At 42.0% G+C, this 15,818-nt stretch overlaps 1 protein-coding gene across 3 annotated transcripts in view; it reads right to left on the bottom strand.

Moving 5' to 3' along the window:
- Positions 1 to 1,609: 1,609 nt before the first annotated feature.
- The window catches only part of ZDHHC20 (zinc finger DHHC-type containing 20), a 72,892-nt gene continuing 58,683 nt past the window's right edge, over positions 1,610 to 15,818 (bottom strand). For 2 of the 3 annotated variants that reach the window (XM_025196626.1, XM_025196627.1), the window contains exons 10-12: positions 13,574 to 13,689; positions 11,160 to 11,236; positions 1,610 to 9,147 (exon numbers count right to left, since the gene is read on the bottom strand). In XM_025196626.1, the coding sequence (XP_025052411.1) occupies positions 11,199 to 11,236; positions 13,574 to 13,689 (154 nt within the window). In that variant the 3' untranslated portion in view covers positions 1,610 to 9,147; positions 11,160 to 11,198. Of the gene's footprint in view, positions 9,148 to 11,159; positions 11,237 to 12,622; positions 13,384 to 13,573; positions 13,690 to 15,818 lie in introns of those variants that run through there. The other variant, XM_025196625.1, reaches the window with a different exon arrangement.

The raw sequence follows: 15,818 nt of genomic DNA, 5'->3' as shown, positions 1-15,818 counted from the left end.
CAGGGCAGGATTTCATTTATCTGGCAACAGTAGTGATGCTAAGACTGCTCTCCTAACCTATTTTTTTCACTACATAAAGTGTCTAAGCATATCTCTACTGCCTACCTTCTGTATTGCAAACCCTTCATAGCCTGCCCTACTCTACCTATTCTCTCGTTTATTAGTGAGAGATCACCTTCTTTTGGATGCCAGCCTCCATTGCTCATTGGAAGAAAAGAAAATATTCATTTTTTTAAAATCAGTTTTGCCTTCTGCTCTCACTGCTGCTTTCCTAAACTCTTGTTGAGAAGACTTGGTAACTGTTAAGTGTCTTTTTGACTACCACCCATTACGCCAGGGGTGGGCAAAATGCAGCCCACCGGGCCATTCTGTCTGGCCCATGGGGTCCCTAAAAATTTAGAAAGTTTATATTTATCTGCCCCTGGCTGCCTGTCATGCGGCCCTCGATGGCTTGACAAAACTCAGCGGCCCTCCACCTAAAATAATTGCCTGCCCCTGCATTACGTTAACTAATATTGTCTTTGTGTTCCCTTGGCTGTCATCTCACATTTACAATGGAAACTTTCTGAAGCAGTTAAATTTGATTTTATTACTAGCACCGCCAACTGACAGCTAGGCTGACTTCACTGTAACTGATAAACCAAAGGGGCTGAATGCTTTCTATATTTAATCTAACTTGATTCCAATTCAGCATTAATTTGAAAATTCATGGACCATCAACTTCTCTTTAGTTTTTTAAATACTTTCTGACTACATCTCACAGTGGTTGGAATTTTTGTGCGCCTTTTTTGTGTTTAGAAATAGCTTTGTATTCTAGCATTCACAGTTACTACTCTCTTCTACTTACTATTTGCTTGTGCTACCATTTCATCCTGTCCTTGCCTAATTCAAATTACAAATGTTAGAAGGGAACAACCCATTTTTAAGAAACCATAATTTTCTACGCTAAACTTGTAGTTGAATTATTAAATAATTAGCATTACTATAACAGAGAACAGTTGAAATATACTGGTTTAATCCAGAATTCTATTTAATGGTCAGGGAAGTATAAGGTGGATGAAATGCATTTACAGGCTAATTCTGGTGTTTAAATTGAGTTTGTATTCATGAAAATCTGTTCACTTGTGTTTGAAAAGCAGTGACTGATCCACTGCCACTTCTTATAGGGTTATATTCCATTCAACAGAGAACTAAAGTCATCTCTGCCTCTCAAAACAATTTTACAGTTGTCCCTTAAAAAGAAAAGCTTACTTGACATTTGCTGTATTAAAGGAGTTCAAGTAGTCTCTCTAACTGGACTGTTTTGGATATAAAAATTATAATTCACTATGTTAGGATCCACTAATTCCTGAAAATGCAGCATCAGATTTTCCTTTACTTAAAGATCAAACTGACTTTTAAACAAGAGTGGGTTGAAAGGTAATACAATCCTTGTGAGTCTAAGAGTGTAAATTTAGGAGAAGAATCATCAGTACCATAAAGCATACCATACTAATTCCTGTCTATTAAAACTACAGAAGGAGATTTCCCCCATAAGCTTTTTCCATTAGTTAAAAGAACATGCTGTTTGCTTTACAAAACACATACATTGCATTTAAACAATAACCAGAATATTTCACATTCTTTATTAAGTTATTCTTGCATTCACTGATGTAATAGTTTACCACTTTGGGAAAAAAGGACCTAAAAAGGTGCAAGTTTTGCCTTAAACATGAATGTAATTCAGGTAAAATAAGAGTGAAAGTCTGAATCTTGATTTACAAAATTCTGAATGCAAACACTCAACAGTAATAATGGTTTAAGATTACATTGGTGGAAAAAACCCAACACATACAGGGAGGTTATAAACTACAGTTAAAAATATGAAGGAACTTCAGGCAAAGTGATGTGTCTTTGTATTATTTACTTCCTTTATAAAACCATTAAAAAAATTATTTCAAGTATGAAACTATAAATGGCAACGTGTTTTCTTTGTGCATAGGAATATTCCTACCTGCAATATACAAAAAATACAATAAGTATCATTTATTACATATTTATCATTGTATAATCAACCTCATACAGACTTAATACAACTCATTGCAAGTTTATGCAGCACAATAAAGACAACTACATAAGTGAAATGGTTGCAGACACCTGAACTTTGCCATTACAGTGCAATGGAGATGACATTCACTGGCAAATACACAAGCTAGAGTAACTTCAGAGATAACTGTAGGGATATCTAGTTTACATAATCAACTGATTTAAAATTGGGGCAAGTTTTTAATTGGCAACTAGCATCTTCCTGAACCAGATGTGGATTGATCCTAAAAATACTATGGCAAGCCTTAATTTCCTCAGAATACCCAACCAGAGCTGATGTAGGAGGACAAGTGGTCAACAATGAAATGTTGAACACTTTATTGAACTGCAACAGTAGGAAATCTGCAGGTGACCATTAATTCTTTGGTGCCAACAAGCAGGAGATTCCAATACTTTGTTCCCAACACAGCTGCACAAGTGCCAAGCACTCTTCTTAGTTTCTGTTAGAAAAACAAAATATCTAATTTTTTGAAAACCAAGTAATATTAAACAATCTTGTAAATGTGGTCACACTTTACCAACAGAAACAAATTCAAGTAATACTGCACAATATCACTGTCTAGTCTAAACTAATGTCAGTTTGAACAATCAGCTCTAAGATGAACTATAATTATCACCTGCATTTTATTACATATTACAGCATCTGTGTATTAAATGCATACAAAAAGCATCCCAAATACATTGATAGAAATGAACTTAGTAAACCTGTCCGGTATTACAATAAATAACTATTCTGCAGCTGTTCTTTGGTATCACGTAGCGATACAGGAAGTTCTGAGCGTTGAATATTTAATTAAATTTCAGGCACTATGAAAAATTCTTCTCTGCCAACCTGTGTTTAGAGATTTTTCAATAATGGACTTATTTGGATTCTTATTAAATGTCTGTTTGAATCCCTAAAGTATGCTTGGGTTCCAGATAGCTCAGTCTCCATATAGGAAAATATGCAGTCAAATTTCAGCAGGTTACTACAGAACAAGCGAGCTAGCTACTCTACACTAACCTGCGCATACTCTGACCTGGGGGAAACTAGAGGTAGCTAATCCCACTTTCAGCAAGGGGCAAGCCACCTTGCATTAACCACCTGAAAAAGGAGGTGGTCACAGGTGCATCTGAGGTAAATTTATTTGCATGTCTATACCCTTCATATTCAAAGCTATTTCTTGGAATTTGGCGAGTCACTGCTTAGATTGAAGACTGATTTCACTAGTTTGTGTCACTTTTAAACGAGATGCACGCATGGCTGTCGACATTAACCTTATCCTTAACTACAAATGCAACTTTTGTTTCAGTGTTAGGGCTCCAGATGACTGAAACTGTATGGTATATCAGTGAGGCAGACAACTGTCTGTAAACAAAATAAAAAAGCAAAATGGTACAATTCAATTTGGGGTGTGAACATGGACTGGAAGTTAGCTATCTAGAAGGTGAATGATTATTTTGTCCCAAAAAGCACCAGGAAAAGATCAAAGCAACAAATATTCAGTACCTGAAAGATTTAGAAATTTAACACTCATGTGAGTGCAAGTGCTTGACAGTGTGTTAGTTCCTACATATACCAGATAAAGACTAGCTTGGCACTTGTGTATACTACACATTTCTGGGTATATTGGTTAACAGTACAGCATATATCCTGATCAGATAGCTAAAAAACAGTAACAATGGCAACAATTCTTCTCGTGTCACCTTCTGAACAATTAAGTGGAAGTCTTGACTTAAAATATCACTTCATAATTTGTGATGTCAAATTCTGTTATTGCAAGAAAGTGATTGATAACAAAGACCAGCATGTCATTTTTCCTTCCTCAGTCATACAAATTTGCCCAGAATTGACAAGCCATTTATAATAAAGCAGTCTGATTATGCTACATAGATGTGAATGAAGCTACCAGGTCATAAAAATATTGGCAAACATAAGCAAATGCATTAGCTGAGACTTTTGAGCAAGCTCAGTTATTTTATTTCCAGGAATTCCTTGCCTGATTCAAACTGCTTGTCATCCTCAATGATTCAGACATCTGCAGAACCCTTATACAGGAGTCTGATATTGGGCTTCTGTCCTTGGAACATTTTATCTACATTTCATTAAAAAACCCCTAACCTTTAAAAGGATTAAAGTGTGCAGAGTGTTGTTGTACCAGACTATTTCAGCAATTCTTAGATAACTGATTATTGGCTGCAAAATTCATTTTGAAAGGACTGAAGGCTTACGTATGTTACCATTACTTGCCTACAACCCCAGTGTTTCTGTATTTGCAGATGTGGAACAGGTTTATAAAAATAATAACATTATCTGGAGAAAACACCCAGTGATCCTGGAAGGGTGGGCTGGGTGTGACTGGAAGCCTCTGAGCTGTTCAACAGGGATGCCTGGGCTGAAGGCATGTACATACTGGTTAACACCTATTCCAAGTCCTGCTTCTGTTGATAACACTTGAAAATAGTTTGCAGAATAGCCGCCAGACTTATTTTCCTTCCCTCCTTACCAAACATGGTATTATTACTGACTCACCTTCTCTGCCCTCCAGCTTTCCCCCCCACTTCCCCTGACAGCAACAGAGCCTACTCCTCACCCCAGTGACAGGCACCAGTTTGGCTAGTGAACTCAATAGGTCACCCATGGCTACCTTTTGAACCTTTATTTTCATAATACTTCCACTGAACTAGCCTTCCTTGTGCCAATCTGTTCTCCAGCAATGGTGACTATATTCAGAGGGGGATTCCTTACTTTTACACTGTTACAGAGAGTGGATTTCCAGATAGATGCTTTAACCTCAAAGGACAACCCCTGCTTCATCCAACTCAAGAGGGTGCTGTTATCTGCAGCATGAGTGCCCATGATTAGGGGCCTACCAAATTCACGATTTTTTGGAAACCATGAATTTGGTAGCTCCCCCACGAAAAACCCCTGGTCCTTTCAAAAAAGCAGGAAGCAGCAGCCAGTCAGCCAGGGGGAGGGGGGAAAAGGCAGCTACAAATAGAAAAGGGCAGGAAGCCCTAGTCTACAGGGCAGGGAGGGGGGTGGAGATTCATTGAGGGGCTCTGGAAGTCTTGCTCCTCCCCAGATTTATAGATGGTGACCTGTCAATCTCTAGGGAGGTGCAGGACTTCCAGGTTCACTTGGCTAGAGGCATGGGAGGCGCCCCTGCCATGCTACACCACAAAAATTATGCCCAACACCATGCTGGGACCATGAAATATGGAGGCAGCCTCCATGAATTAGGTAGGTCCCTATCTATGGTACTCAAAGATCTACAGGCACCAGAAATGGCACTAGTTCTTTATGGAAATTTCAGTTCATTGTGTCTTATCTAGATGTAAAAGAAAAACCACAGGCCTTTGGAGACCACTCAACAAAAATATGGGCTTAATCTATGAAAGCTTGTTTCCACAAAATTTTTGTACTACTTTACACTACAGTGGCTCAGAAATCAAGACACAGCAGAGGATTGATTTTCTAAATTAAATGGGACCAAAGCTTATTCTAAAGAAAAATCAAAATTGTTCCAGTATAAGTCTTTGACCCCAGCAGGGGGGCGAGACTCAGTGATCTCACAAGGTCCCTTCCACCCCTAAGCTTCTGCGAATCTAGGTAAATTGTTCCAATATAAAACAGATATACCAAACTTGCTCTAGAGCAGTGCTGTCCAAATGGAGGCCTATAGGTGACATGTGGCCTTATCAGTGGTAAAATTGCAGCCTGTTGGATGGCCAGAAATTTTGAGGCAGGGTAAGTAGCAGTGGGGTTAACCCCTGTGACTACCAGAGTTGCTGTGTTGGCAGGACCAGCACTTGGGGTTAAAACCACCACTAGTCACCCTGCTGCACAATTTCCAGGTTGAGATCCCCATTACAAATACTTTTGACAACAGGGCAAGTGGTGGGGGCATGGTCAGTACACAAGATGTAATGCCACAGCTGCATGCTCTGCTGCTGGGGGTAGACTGGCCACAAGAATCACCGGTCTGGATCCTTCCTGCTAACTCAAATGAGCTGGACAGCCCTGCTCTAGAATATAACCTTGAAGTAACAGCTTTGTTTTCCTTCAGTTTGTTGATTAAGGAAAACAAACAAAGTGAAGCAACCCTTAAAAGACTTCTCTTTTAGTTGCCATTGCTCTGGCATGTACTGCACACCAGGCAGGCTGGTGGCAGGTCCTACGAGTGCATGCTTTAGTGGTGTTCTAATAGCTGATGACCCCAGTTAAACTGCTGCTAAACTCTTGCCACAGATGGACACATTTATGCTGGTATAAACTGAACAGTCCAAGCAGGATGGTGTTCAGGCCAGTCCTTAGAAACAGGCAGTACTGGCGAGTAGGAAGCTTTGCTCTAGTACAGATCTGGGTTCTGTTCCCAACTTTGCCAGAAATTAGCCTGTGCAACTTCCCCAGTTCTTCAGTTACCTCTTCCTAAGACGGAAGTGATCAGGTCAGGTAAATGCAGGATTTCCTCCAGAATTATAAAACTCTTGAGCACAATCACAGCCTTCGCACCAGTTGGTGCAAGAGGTGCATTGAAATCGAAGTCTTCTGTTTCTCAACCCAGTACAGACACCCCATGCCAAAAGGTATCTTTAGTGGAGGAGCTCCTGAGGCTGTAACTTTCCAAGCTCAACATGTTAACATAACTGAAATCTGGAGGCTTTTTTCTTCTTTTTAGCTAAGCAGAGACTGCCAATCTCTGATGAGATGGACACAATATTTGAGGGGGAGGAAAAAAGTAGTTTAAGGGAAGACATACTGATGTTCTTGTGGATGCTGAACTTGGCAGATGTTCCCTTGTATACAAGGAAAGAGTTTGCTGCAACACACTGCAAAGTTTATGAAAGTTTCAAATTGGGACCATTAATTTCACAGGAACATCTGTAGGCTCAAATTTATTCTCTCCCTCTTAAGGAGCATTTTTAAGGAAGAGATACAATTTTAAATTTTAGAGGTGATATGAGGTTTTTTTCAAAGGCAAAACTCTGCTGTATATTAACTTAAACGTGCATATATCTATATCCATGTGGATCTAGATACAATTAGCCATAGAAATAATCAATTCAGGAAGTTAACTCAATAGACAGGTTCCTTCAGCTTTGTTCTCTCTGATCAGCAGCTCACCTGCCTTCCAGTCAGTTCACCATATATTGAAGAAGAAATGGAAAGGAAAGGAGTATTTGTGAAAATGTTGCTGAGTGCAGTGTCCAGACCACTGCAAAATATCTAGCATTAGCTTTTCTATCCAAAAATAAGATATGTGGGTGTGTTTGGTTTACTGCAGGTCTTGAGCTTTAGATGAACTTTATTCCCCATCTAAGAAAAATCCCTCATCTTTCATGAAGTACGGCATTTCATAAAGCACCAAGTTCATCTTTTTCAGTTGCCATCACTTAAAATAGAAGTTAAAATAACAGAGCATAGCACACAATGAACTTTCAGTGGATTAAATACATGTATGATTCGTCATTTAAGTTTCATCAGATACTCAAACTCCATGTAAATGGTACTTCAGAACCAACAATAAAAAACCCTTTGTTTTTATTTAAAAAGGTAAAATGAAAAGTATAAAACAAGTGTTCACAAACCAGCAATAGTCCAATATATAAAGCAATATTCTCCAATTCTATTTTCTAGTACACTACACAACTGCAATCTGGTTTCTGTTGCTACTAGTATCTTGCCCTTCTATTACTGGCTTGCAAGACCATTCTGCACCCGCCAGAGAAAAATAAGCTGGTTTGTTAGTTCATTTTGGATTGGCAAACTTTTTGTGTTGAGAGGCAAGTAGTATTATTATCCAGGTAAAATAGGTCTAAAAGAAAATTAATTTGACTAAGGCCATGTACAGACATTCAGTTTCTAAACAGAGAGCCACTTCTCTCTCCCAGCAGAAATCAGGAGTATAAACATTGAGGTTTTTTCTCTCTCAACAAAAATGGCTGCTCTAAGAGAAAAATAAACTGGGAACAACCATGGTTAAATTGCTCCTGGGAGTTTCTCTTGTGAGAGTGAACTTCTGTACATGTACCTTAGAAGAGAAGCTGCAGCTGTAGGATCCTCTAGCATTCCAGTGTGCTTTGTTCCCAGCCCCCATGGGTCCAGGGAAACAGTGTGTCACTCAGGCTGGATTCTACTGCTCCAGCCAAGCAGCTGCACTGAGATGCAGCCTACAAGACAATTTGGGTCACTCAATCAAGGTTGCCTTGTGCGCTGTTGTTATTTGTCACCAGGTAGACTGGGGAGCCCAAGATGTGTGCACAACGGTTCCTTGGCTGCTCAGCGACTGCATTGGAATGTCTGTTCAGGGTCTTTGAGTAAGTTTTTCTACCACAGAAACCCCTGATCACTTGAACATATGTATGCAGCTTACGTTACATTCCTAATACAATTAACAAAATTAAATTAAAATGACTAAGGGCCCAATCCTAAATCAAACAAGCAAAGCCCAAGTAGAGGGGGTTTACCTGCTTGGCATTGTGCTGCAACAAAGAAGGGCTAAAGGGAGAAATCTCAAGCCCCACGAGGGTTACAGAACCAGGGTAATGGGTAGGCAGCTTGTGACCAGCTGCTGCTGGGTACTAGGAAGAGGAAAGGATACACCATCCTGTTCTCCTCCCACCCAATGTTTGGGCCACATGTATCTACATTGTGCAGACTCATTGGCCTGTTTGTGGACAACACATCTACTTTTCCCTTTCTTGGCATGCTGCAGACTTGCTGTGGAAGTAGCTTCTGCAGTGCACAGTGGGATGGGGTCTGCTTGAGTTTTCTGCGGACCTATCCCTACCATCAGAACATAGCAGAAATGCATAGTGTCCACTCTGTTTGGGCCATGGGCATCCATACAGGATACTTCAGGATTTGACCCTTTGGTAGCATTACAGAATTCAATGTTGCATAAACACACATTAAGGCATCTGTCTTACTTCCCTGCTCTGCAGTAGTGCTTACAAGCATCCATTGTACTGTACAAAAACTTATTTTTTCATGTATCTTCTGTAACATGTGCACTGTTCCATTTTACTGGACATCTTCTGAACAAAATTAATATTCAAGCGCAAATGTGTTGCAAAAACCTAATGAAAGGAAATCAGTTAATTAGTGGAAGTGTAACTGTTAACCTTGATAAAACAAGTAGATCAGGTTGAATTCAAGAATTATATGGACCTCCCTCAATTAATTCTTTACATAAAAGGTTTTTAAAACCATGTACCAGTAATTTGCTTGATTCTAAGATGAGGATTGTTTCCCCACTTAACATGAGGAAAAAAGCCTCTGGTCTTCTAAAATATAAAAGGAATATATATATTATACATAAACACACGCATGCGTGCGCAAACACACACACACACACACACACACACACACACAGAAGAATTCACTAAATAAATGAGCTGCAAGCCAATTTTTAGTGCCAGCTGTGAATTTCCTAGGGTTGAAAGATAATCACTGGTGAGGAAAAGAACTAAAGGATCAGATAGGAGACAGCAGGGTGTAAGATGGACACACACACACACACACACACACAAACTGCCTGTCATGAATGACTGGGGAGGGGAGTGGCATTGACAGAGCGCTGCCACCCAGTGCCCCATGGTGCCACCGCTCTGCCTCTGGTTCTGTGTGCCCCAACCCCCACATCCAGCTCCATGCACACCCCCTGCCCCCCACCCCCTACGTCCGACCCCGTAGGACTCTTCCCCCCGGTCCAGCCCTGTGCGCCAGCCCCATCACCTGCCGCTCCACCCTGCACCACTGCTGGGATGGGGGGAAAGGGAGCTTGCACATGGCAGCAACTGGTGACACACAGCAGCATGCAACATGTCTCCTCTCCCCCTCTCCTCCCTCCCCCCCTGCTGTCTCCCCCTCTCTGCCAGCTGTTGCCAGTGCTGGGGGATGGTGGCAGAAGGGGGGGGAGGGGGGGAGGGCTGCCCCTGGCACTCCCCTTCCCACTCCCCTCCCTGCCTCCTTCTTCCTCGCTGTCTCCCCCTCTCTGTCAGCTGCTGTTGTGGGGAGGTGGGCAGCATGGCAGCTCCCTTGCCCCCTCTGTCTGTAACACTCTAGGCCCTTGCAGCCAATTGGCGCACACCTTCTTGGCGGTGCATGTGCAGTAGGCCTGAAGCGTTATGGACAAACAGACAGACAAAGGCGTTTATTATATTAGAATATATACAATTTATTTGTTTATTTATATAAATATATGCAGACACACACACATCTCCATCTTACACCCTGATGTCTCCTATCTGCTCCTCCAGTTCTTTTTCTCACCAATGATTATCTTTCAACCCGAGGAAATTCACCACTGGCCCTAAAAACTGGCTTGCAGCTCATTTACTTAGTGAATTCTTCTCCATGAATCCACTTTTACTAAAACAAGGAAGGCTGAATTGAATTTCATTCGAATTTTAGTTTATGCTGGAATTGATTTCCCAAAGTCTTCTATTGAAGGGGCCTACTAGATTAGAATGAAGACACCATCTCTTATTTGGAAATATGGAGCGTTTTAGAAATAGACTTCTGGTATTTCTGGTGCATGAAAGACCAAGCTCTTTACTTTTCCTTGAATTAATTGATTGATTATTTCAACACAGAAATAAATACTGTACTTACTTGAATCCAAGACTACTCTAAATTTAAGACCACTCCTCCCTAATTAGATTCCATATAAGGAAAACTTTACATTTGTTGTCATTTTCCAGGCAGAGACTACGATTATTGGAGGACTGTCTTAAATTTGTCCCCCCTCAACTGCTATAGCAGGGAAAACAATGGTAGGGAGCCAGGTGGTGGGGAACAGTTCCCCCCTGCCCCCATCACTTGTGCCCCATTTTGCCTGCCCCTCCAGCACCTTCTTCTCTTGCCATTTGCCCCCAACACATGCTTACCACCCCCCATCACCTGTTCTCCTCCCAGTGCCTGTTCTCCCCACTTCCCACTGCTTATAGCTGCCTTGTCCTCAAATCCAAGACAAGTAGAAAGAAGCCTCTAATGTTAAATGGAGGAAAAAAAATTCTTTCCTTTGATTTGAGTAAATATGGTGAATTGCTTATGGCCTTTTAGGTTTGCAAAATTTTCAGTTACTTACCGTTTCTCATTGAGATAGTTGGCCAGTAACAGGTTAAGATCAGCTTTCCATTGAAACTATAATATGCTTTTTTGCACCTAAAATATAAGATGTTCATTATCTCAATGATTTATTTTAAAAAAAGATCTGTACCAGATAAATAATGAAAAACAATTCTATTGTCTTCAAACCAGAAACAAGTATTCACTGTGCTATAGCCATTTTTCTATTAGAGAAATATTTTTCTTCTTTTAAAACAAAAAGGCAAACCCATCCCAAACTAAAACATCCAGAACAACCCGAGAATGGAAAATAAGAACAATTTTCTAGTTGGCTTAGCGCAGTAACCTGCTATAGATCAGACTGCAATGACCAAGTTAGTTTTATTCTATACATAAAATACTAGTTCCAGTCTTCCTACTGAAGTTTATCAGAAATGTCTGTAGCTCAGTTATACTTGCCTAAAGGATTTTTATAACAATAATTGCTGCAGAAAGTGACACTCATGGGCCTATGCTGGAACATTTTTCTTAACGTGGGCAGTGGGGTCCCGCAGGGCTCGGTCCTCGGGCCCGCCCTGTTCAACATCTTCATCAGTGATTTGGATGAGGGGGTGCAAAGCACCCTGTTCAAATTTGCTGATGATACCAAGATGTGGGGGGATGTGGGCACAATAGAAGGGAGCAACAGGCTACAGTCGGACCTTGACAGGTTACAAGGATGGGCGGAGGAGAACAGGATGGGGTTCAACACAGACAAGTGCAAGGTGATGCACCTGGGGAGGAACAACTGGCACCATACCTACAGGCTGGGGAACTCCCCTCTTGTCAGCACTGAGGTGGAAAAGGATCTTGGAGTCATAATTGACTCCAAGATGAACATGGCTCGGCAGTGTGGGGAGGCAGCTAGGAAGGCCAACTGTACCTTGTTGTGCATCCACAGATGCATTTCAAGCAGGACCAAGGAGGTGATCCTCCCCCTCTATGCGGCACTGGTCAGGCCGCAGCTGGAGTACTGCGTCCAGTTCTGGGAGCCGCACTTTAAGAGGGATGTGGACAGCATCGAGAGGGTCCAGAGGAGGGCCACTCGCATGATCAAGGGACAGCAGGGCAGGTCCTATGAGGAAAGGTTACGGGACCTGAACCTGTTCAGCCTCCAGAAGAGAAGGCTGAGGGGGGAATCTTGTGGCCTGCTATAAACTAGTCAGGGGGGATCAACAGGCACTGCGGGAGTCCCTGTTCCCCCGAGCGCCGCCAGGAGTGACCAGGAATAACGGTCACAAGCTGGCGGAGGGAAGGTTTAAGTTGGACATCAGGAGGCGCTACTTCACGGTCAGGGCGGCTAGGGTCTGGAACCAGCTTCCAAGTGAGGTGGTGCAGGCCCCCACCCTGGGGGTTTTTAAGAGGAGGTTAGATGACCATCTTGCTGGGGTCGTTTGCCCCCAGTACTCTTTCCTGCCATGGCAGGGGGTCGGACTAGATGATCTGCCCAGGTCCCTTCCGACCCTAGAAACTATGAAACTGGTTGGATAATCATGCCCAGTGTCCACATCAAATTGGGAGGAGGTATCACGTGGGACTTCCCAGGGGGTCTGGTCTTGTGTCCAGTAATGTTCAGTATCTTTATTAATCACTTAGAGGACTGGATTATGTGGTACATTAAGAACCACTTTGTACTTACTAAATTCTAAATTCTTAATTTCTGGATGACTCCAAACTAAGTGGAGTAGCAGACACTATAGAACAGGATTAAAATTCAAAATGACTTTGGTAATGTGGTAAGTTGTAAATGGTATGAAATAAAATAAGATGAAATTCAGAAAGAACAAGTACAATACACTACACTTAGGAAGCTACAATCAAATGCACAACATATACACAATGGGGGAACAAATGGCTAGGCTGCACAAATTTAGAAAAGGAACAGAGATTTATAGCGCATCAGATCTGAACATATGATATTGTTGGGGGCTGGGAAATACTGATCACATACTGGGATATATTGATAGATGTGTTGTATGCGAACTCTGGGAAAAAAATCTTCCATTTTATTCGGCACTGATGAAACGTCACTTGGAGTGCTACATCCAAGATTTGGGTGCTCCACTTCAAGAAAAATGTTGATAAATTGGAAAGAGCTCAAGAGATAGCAACAAAAATGACAAGCCTTGAACAGTTGGAAGAAATAATGGGTTTAGATTGCAACAAAGGAAATGTAAGGTTAAATATTAGAAGAAACATTCCAACTATGCAGGTGATTAAGCAATGGAACAGGTGAGAGAGAGGGAGAGAAAGAGAGAGAGAGAGAGAGAGAGAGAGAATGAAAACTCCCATTCACAGATTCCAAATGCTTGTTTGGGACAGGTTAGACAGGGGTTTGGACTAGACCTCTTTGGATTCCTTCCAGGCCTATTTTTCTAGGGTTATACATTTTACCTGATTTAACGTTTTCTTCTTCAGAGCCACTTTCTGCCCACTGACTTTCACTGGCCAGCAATCGATTCTGCGACTCGCTGAGTGGCTTAGCAGGAAAGGGCTGACTGGTTCCACAGCTGAAAAGCAAAGTAAGCCAAATTATTGTCAACAGCTGGCACCTCTAATCGTAGTAGCTGTACACTTCAAAAATTAATAAAATTACTTAAAAGGGACAACCAGAGAGTAACCAAGGCAACAGAAGTGCAAATAAAGCATTTTTACACCTTTGAACTTGACTGTTGCCCAAACTTGTTTAAATGAAAATATAGTTTCTGCTGCTAAGTTATGATATTTACTATTCAAGAAGAAACTGCAAAAGTTGGCAGCTGGGAATTTCCATTTAAAAAACTCCATAAGTACGTGTCCTGGGCTTTTACCTGTATGACTGCCATGGAGATTAACTAGTAAAAGTAACCAGCACATATGGAAAAAGGAAAGCAGCACATGACTATGGGACAACTTAGTCGCAAGGGCTCCATCCAGCATGCTCCTAGTGCAGGATGCCACTATGTTTTTTGGACCAGGACACTTCTCTCATATTTAAGATTGCACACCTTCCTCAGTTTGGTTACCATATTTTCTCACATACAATACACCCCCAAAACAATATACACTTTGTTTTTTTAAGGCAGAATGAAGAGAAAAAGATTCTCCCAGAGTTATGGCTGCACAGAGTATGGACAAAGCCTATTCTTCAGCTGATTCACTCTTTCTTTCCTGCATAAGTAAAGCTGAATCCTTAAGTTGCTACTTGCTAGAGCAGGGTCTCTGTGGTAGATTGTTTTGAAGAGAGCTACAGAATCTGTGCTAGAGTTACAGATGGTGTGAAAGAGAGACCAGGAACAGCTAGTAGATAGTAAAACTTCCCTAAGAAAGCTTAGCTTGATTAGTGGAACATGAAGACCATTAAAAACGAGACACCGTCATTAACACCCGCAGAATGAAGAACAATGAGCCTTTAAGTCAACTGACTCCCTTAGCTTCAGAGTATTACCTGAAGAGTAATACCAAAACTGCTGCTCTGTGGAACAGGTATCAAACCAGGGTATGTCCAACCCTGGGCAGAATGTCAGCTTCTCTGCTTAAATGCCCCCCAAAACTGGGGGACTGATTTTAGGGGGGGGAAGTGTGTTGCATTTGAGACTATACAGTATATTGAATATAAAAGTAACTGAGGTTTTTTTTAACCATGTGCTGTCTTAATCCTCCTCAGGCTCTCTTAGGGAACTGAACTGTTACTAACAATTTTCAGCTAAGAGACCTCCTCAATTTACACCAAAAGATGTTTATATGCTCACATAGCCTGACTGAATAAACAGTCTTCAATACCACTTCATAAGTGGTCTCAGTCAAGTTGCCCAAAAATACACAAAATGATAGCTGTGTCTTTTCACTAGCACAGATTGTCAGATGAGCAAGAGACGACCCATAACTGGAAACCAGCAAGTTTCATTCCTCATGTAGGTGGTACGATGCTCCAGTGTCTTCTGCATGTCAGAAGTGCTAGCAAATGCACCGATGGCTTTCAACACAATCTGCATTTCTATGCACCTCCTACTCACCTCTTTCTAAAATTATATCACATTAGCATTTTCAAATCTCTCTTCACAGGCTTTGTATCATGCTTCCTAATCCCTTGTATTCTGTTTGAGAGGTAACCAAATCTTACACAGCTCAAGGATAAGTGCACCATCAATCTATTCTAAATATTATAAAAGCCTTAATCTGTCCATCTGTCTGTCCGTCCATAAGGCTTTATTTGCGCTCTGATTAGCTGACTGAAACAGCCAATTAGAGTGTGAATAAGCATTTGGACAGGTAGTGGTGGCACAGTGGAGTGCCACCACGATGGCAAGGACACAGGGAACTAAGTGGGGGGGAAAGCGAGGCCAGTTCCCTGGAGGCGGCGGCAATGGAACAGGGGAAGCAAGGCCAGCAATGGAACGGGGGAAGTGCTGGCCTTGCCCCCCCTGCCTTGCTCCCTGCAGGTGGAGACGACGGAGTGGGGGCAGGGGGTGAAGACACCCGAGCTGGTCTCACCCCCCCCCCGCTTGCTCCTTGGAGTTGACGGGGAGGGGGATTGGGATGCTGCAGGGGGGCAAGGCCACTGGCCCTGGCCTATCCTGCCCCTCCCCACTTCTGTCATTGCTGCCTGCAAGGCCAATGCAGTGGCGGTGGTGGGAGGACCACGCCTGATGCAGCAGCA

The sequence above is a fragment of the Alligator sinensis genome, unplaced genomic scaffold, assembly GCF_000455745.1.
Source record: "Alligator sinensis unplaced genomic scaffold, ASM45574v1 scaffold777_1, whole genome shotgun sequence".
Taxonomy (NCBI): domain Eukaryota; kingdom Metazoa; phylum Chordata; order Crocodylia; family Alligatoridae; genus Alligator; species Alligator sinensis.
This window is presented reverse-complemented; position numbering and strand designations above follow the sequence as displayed.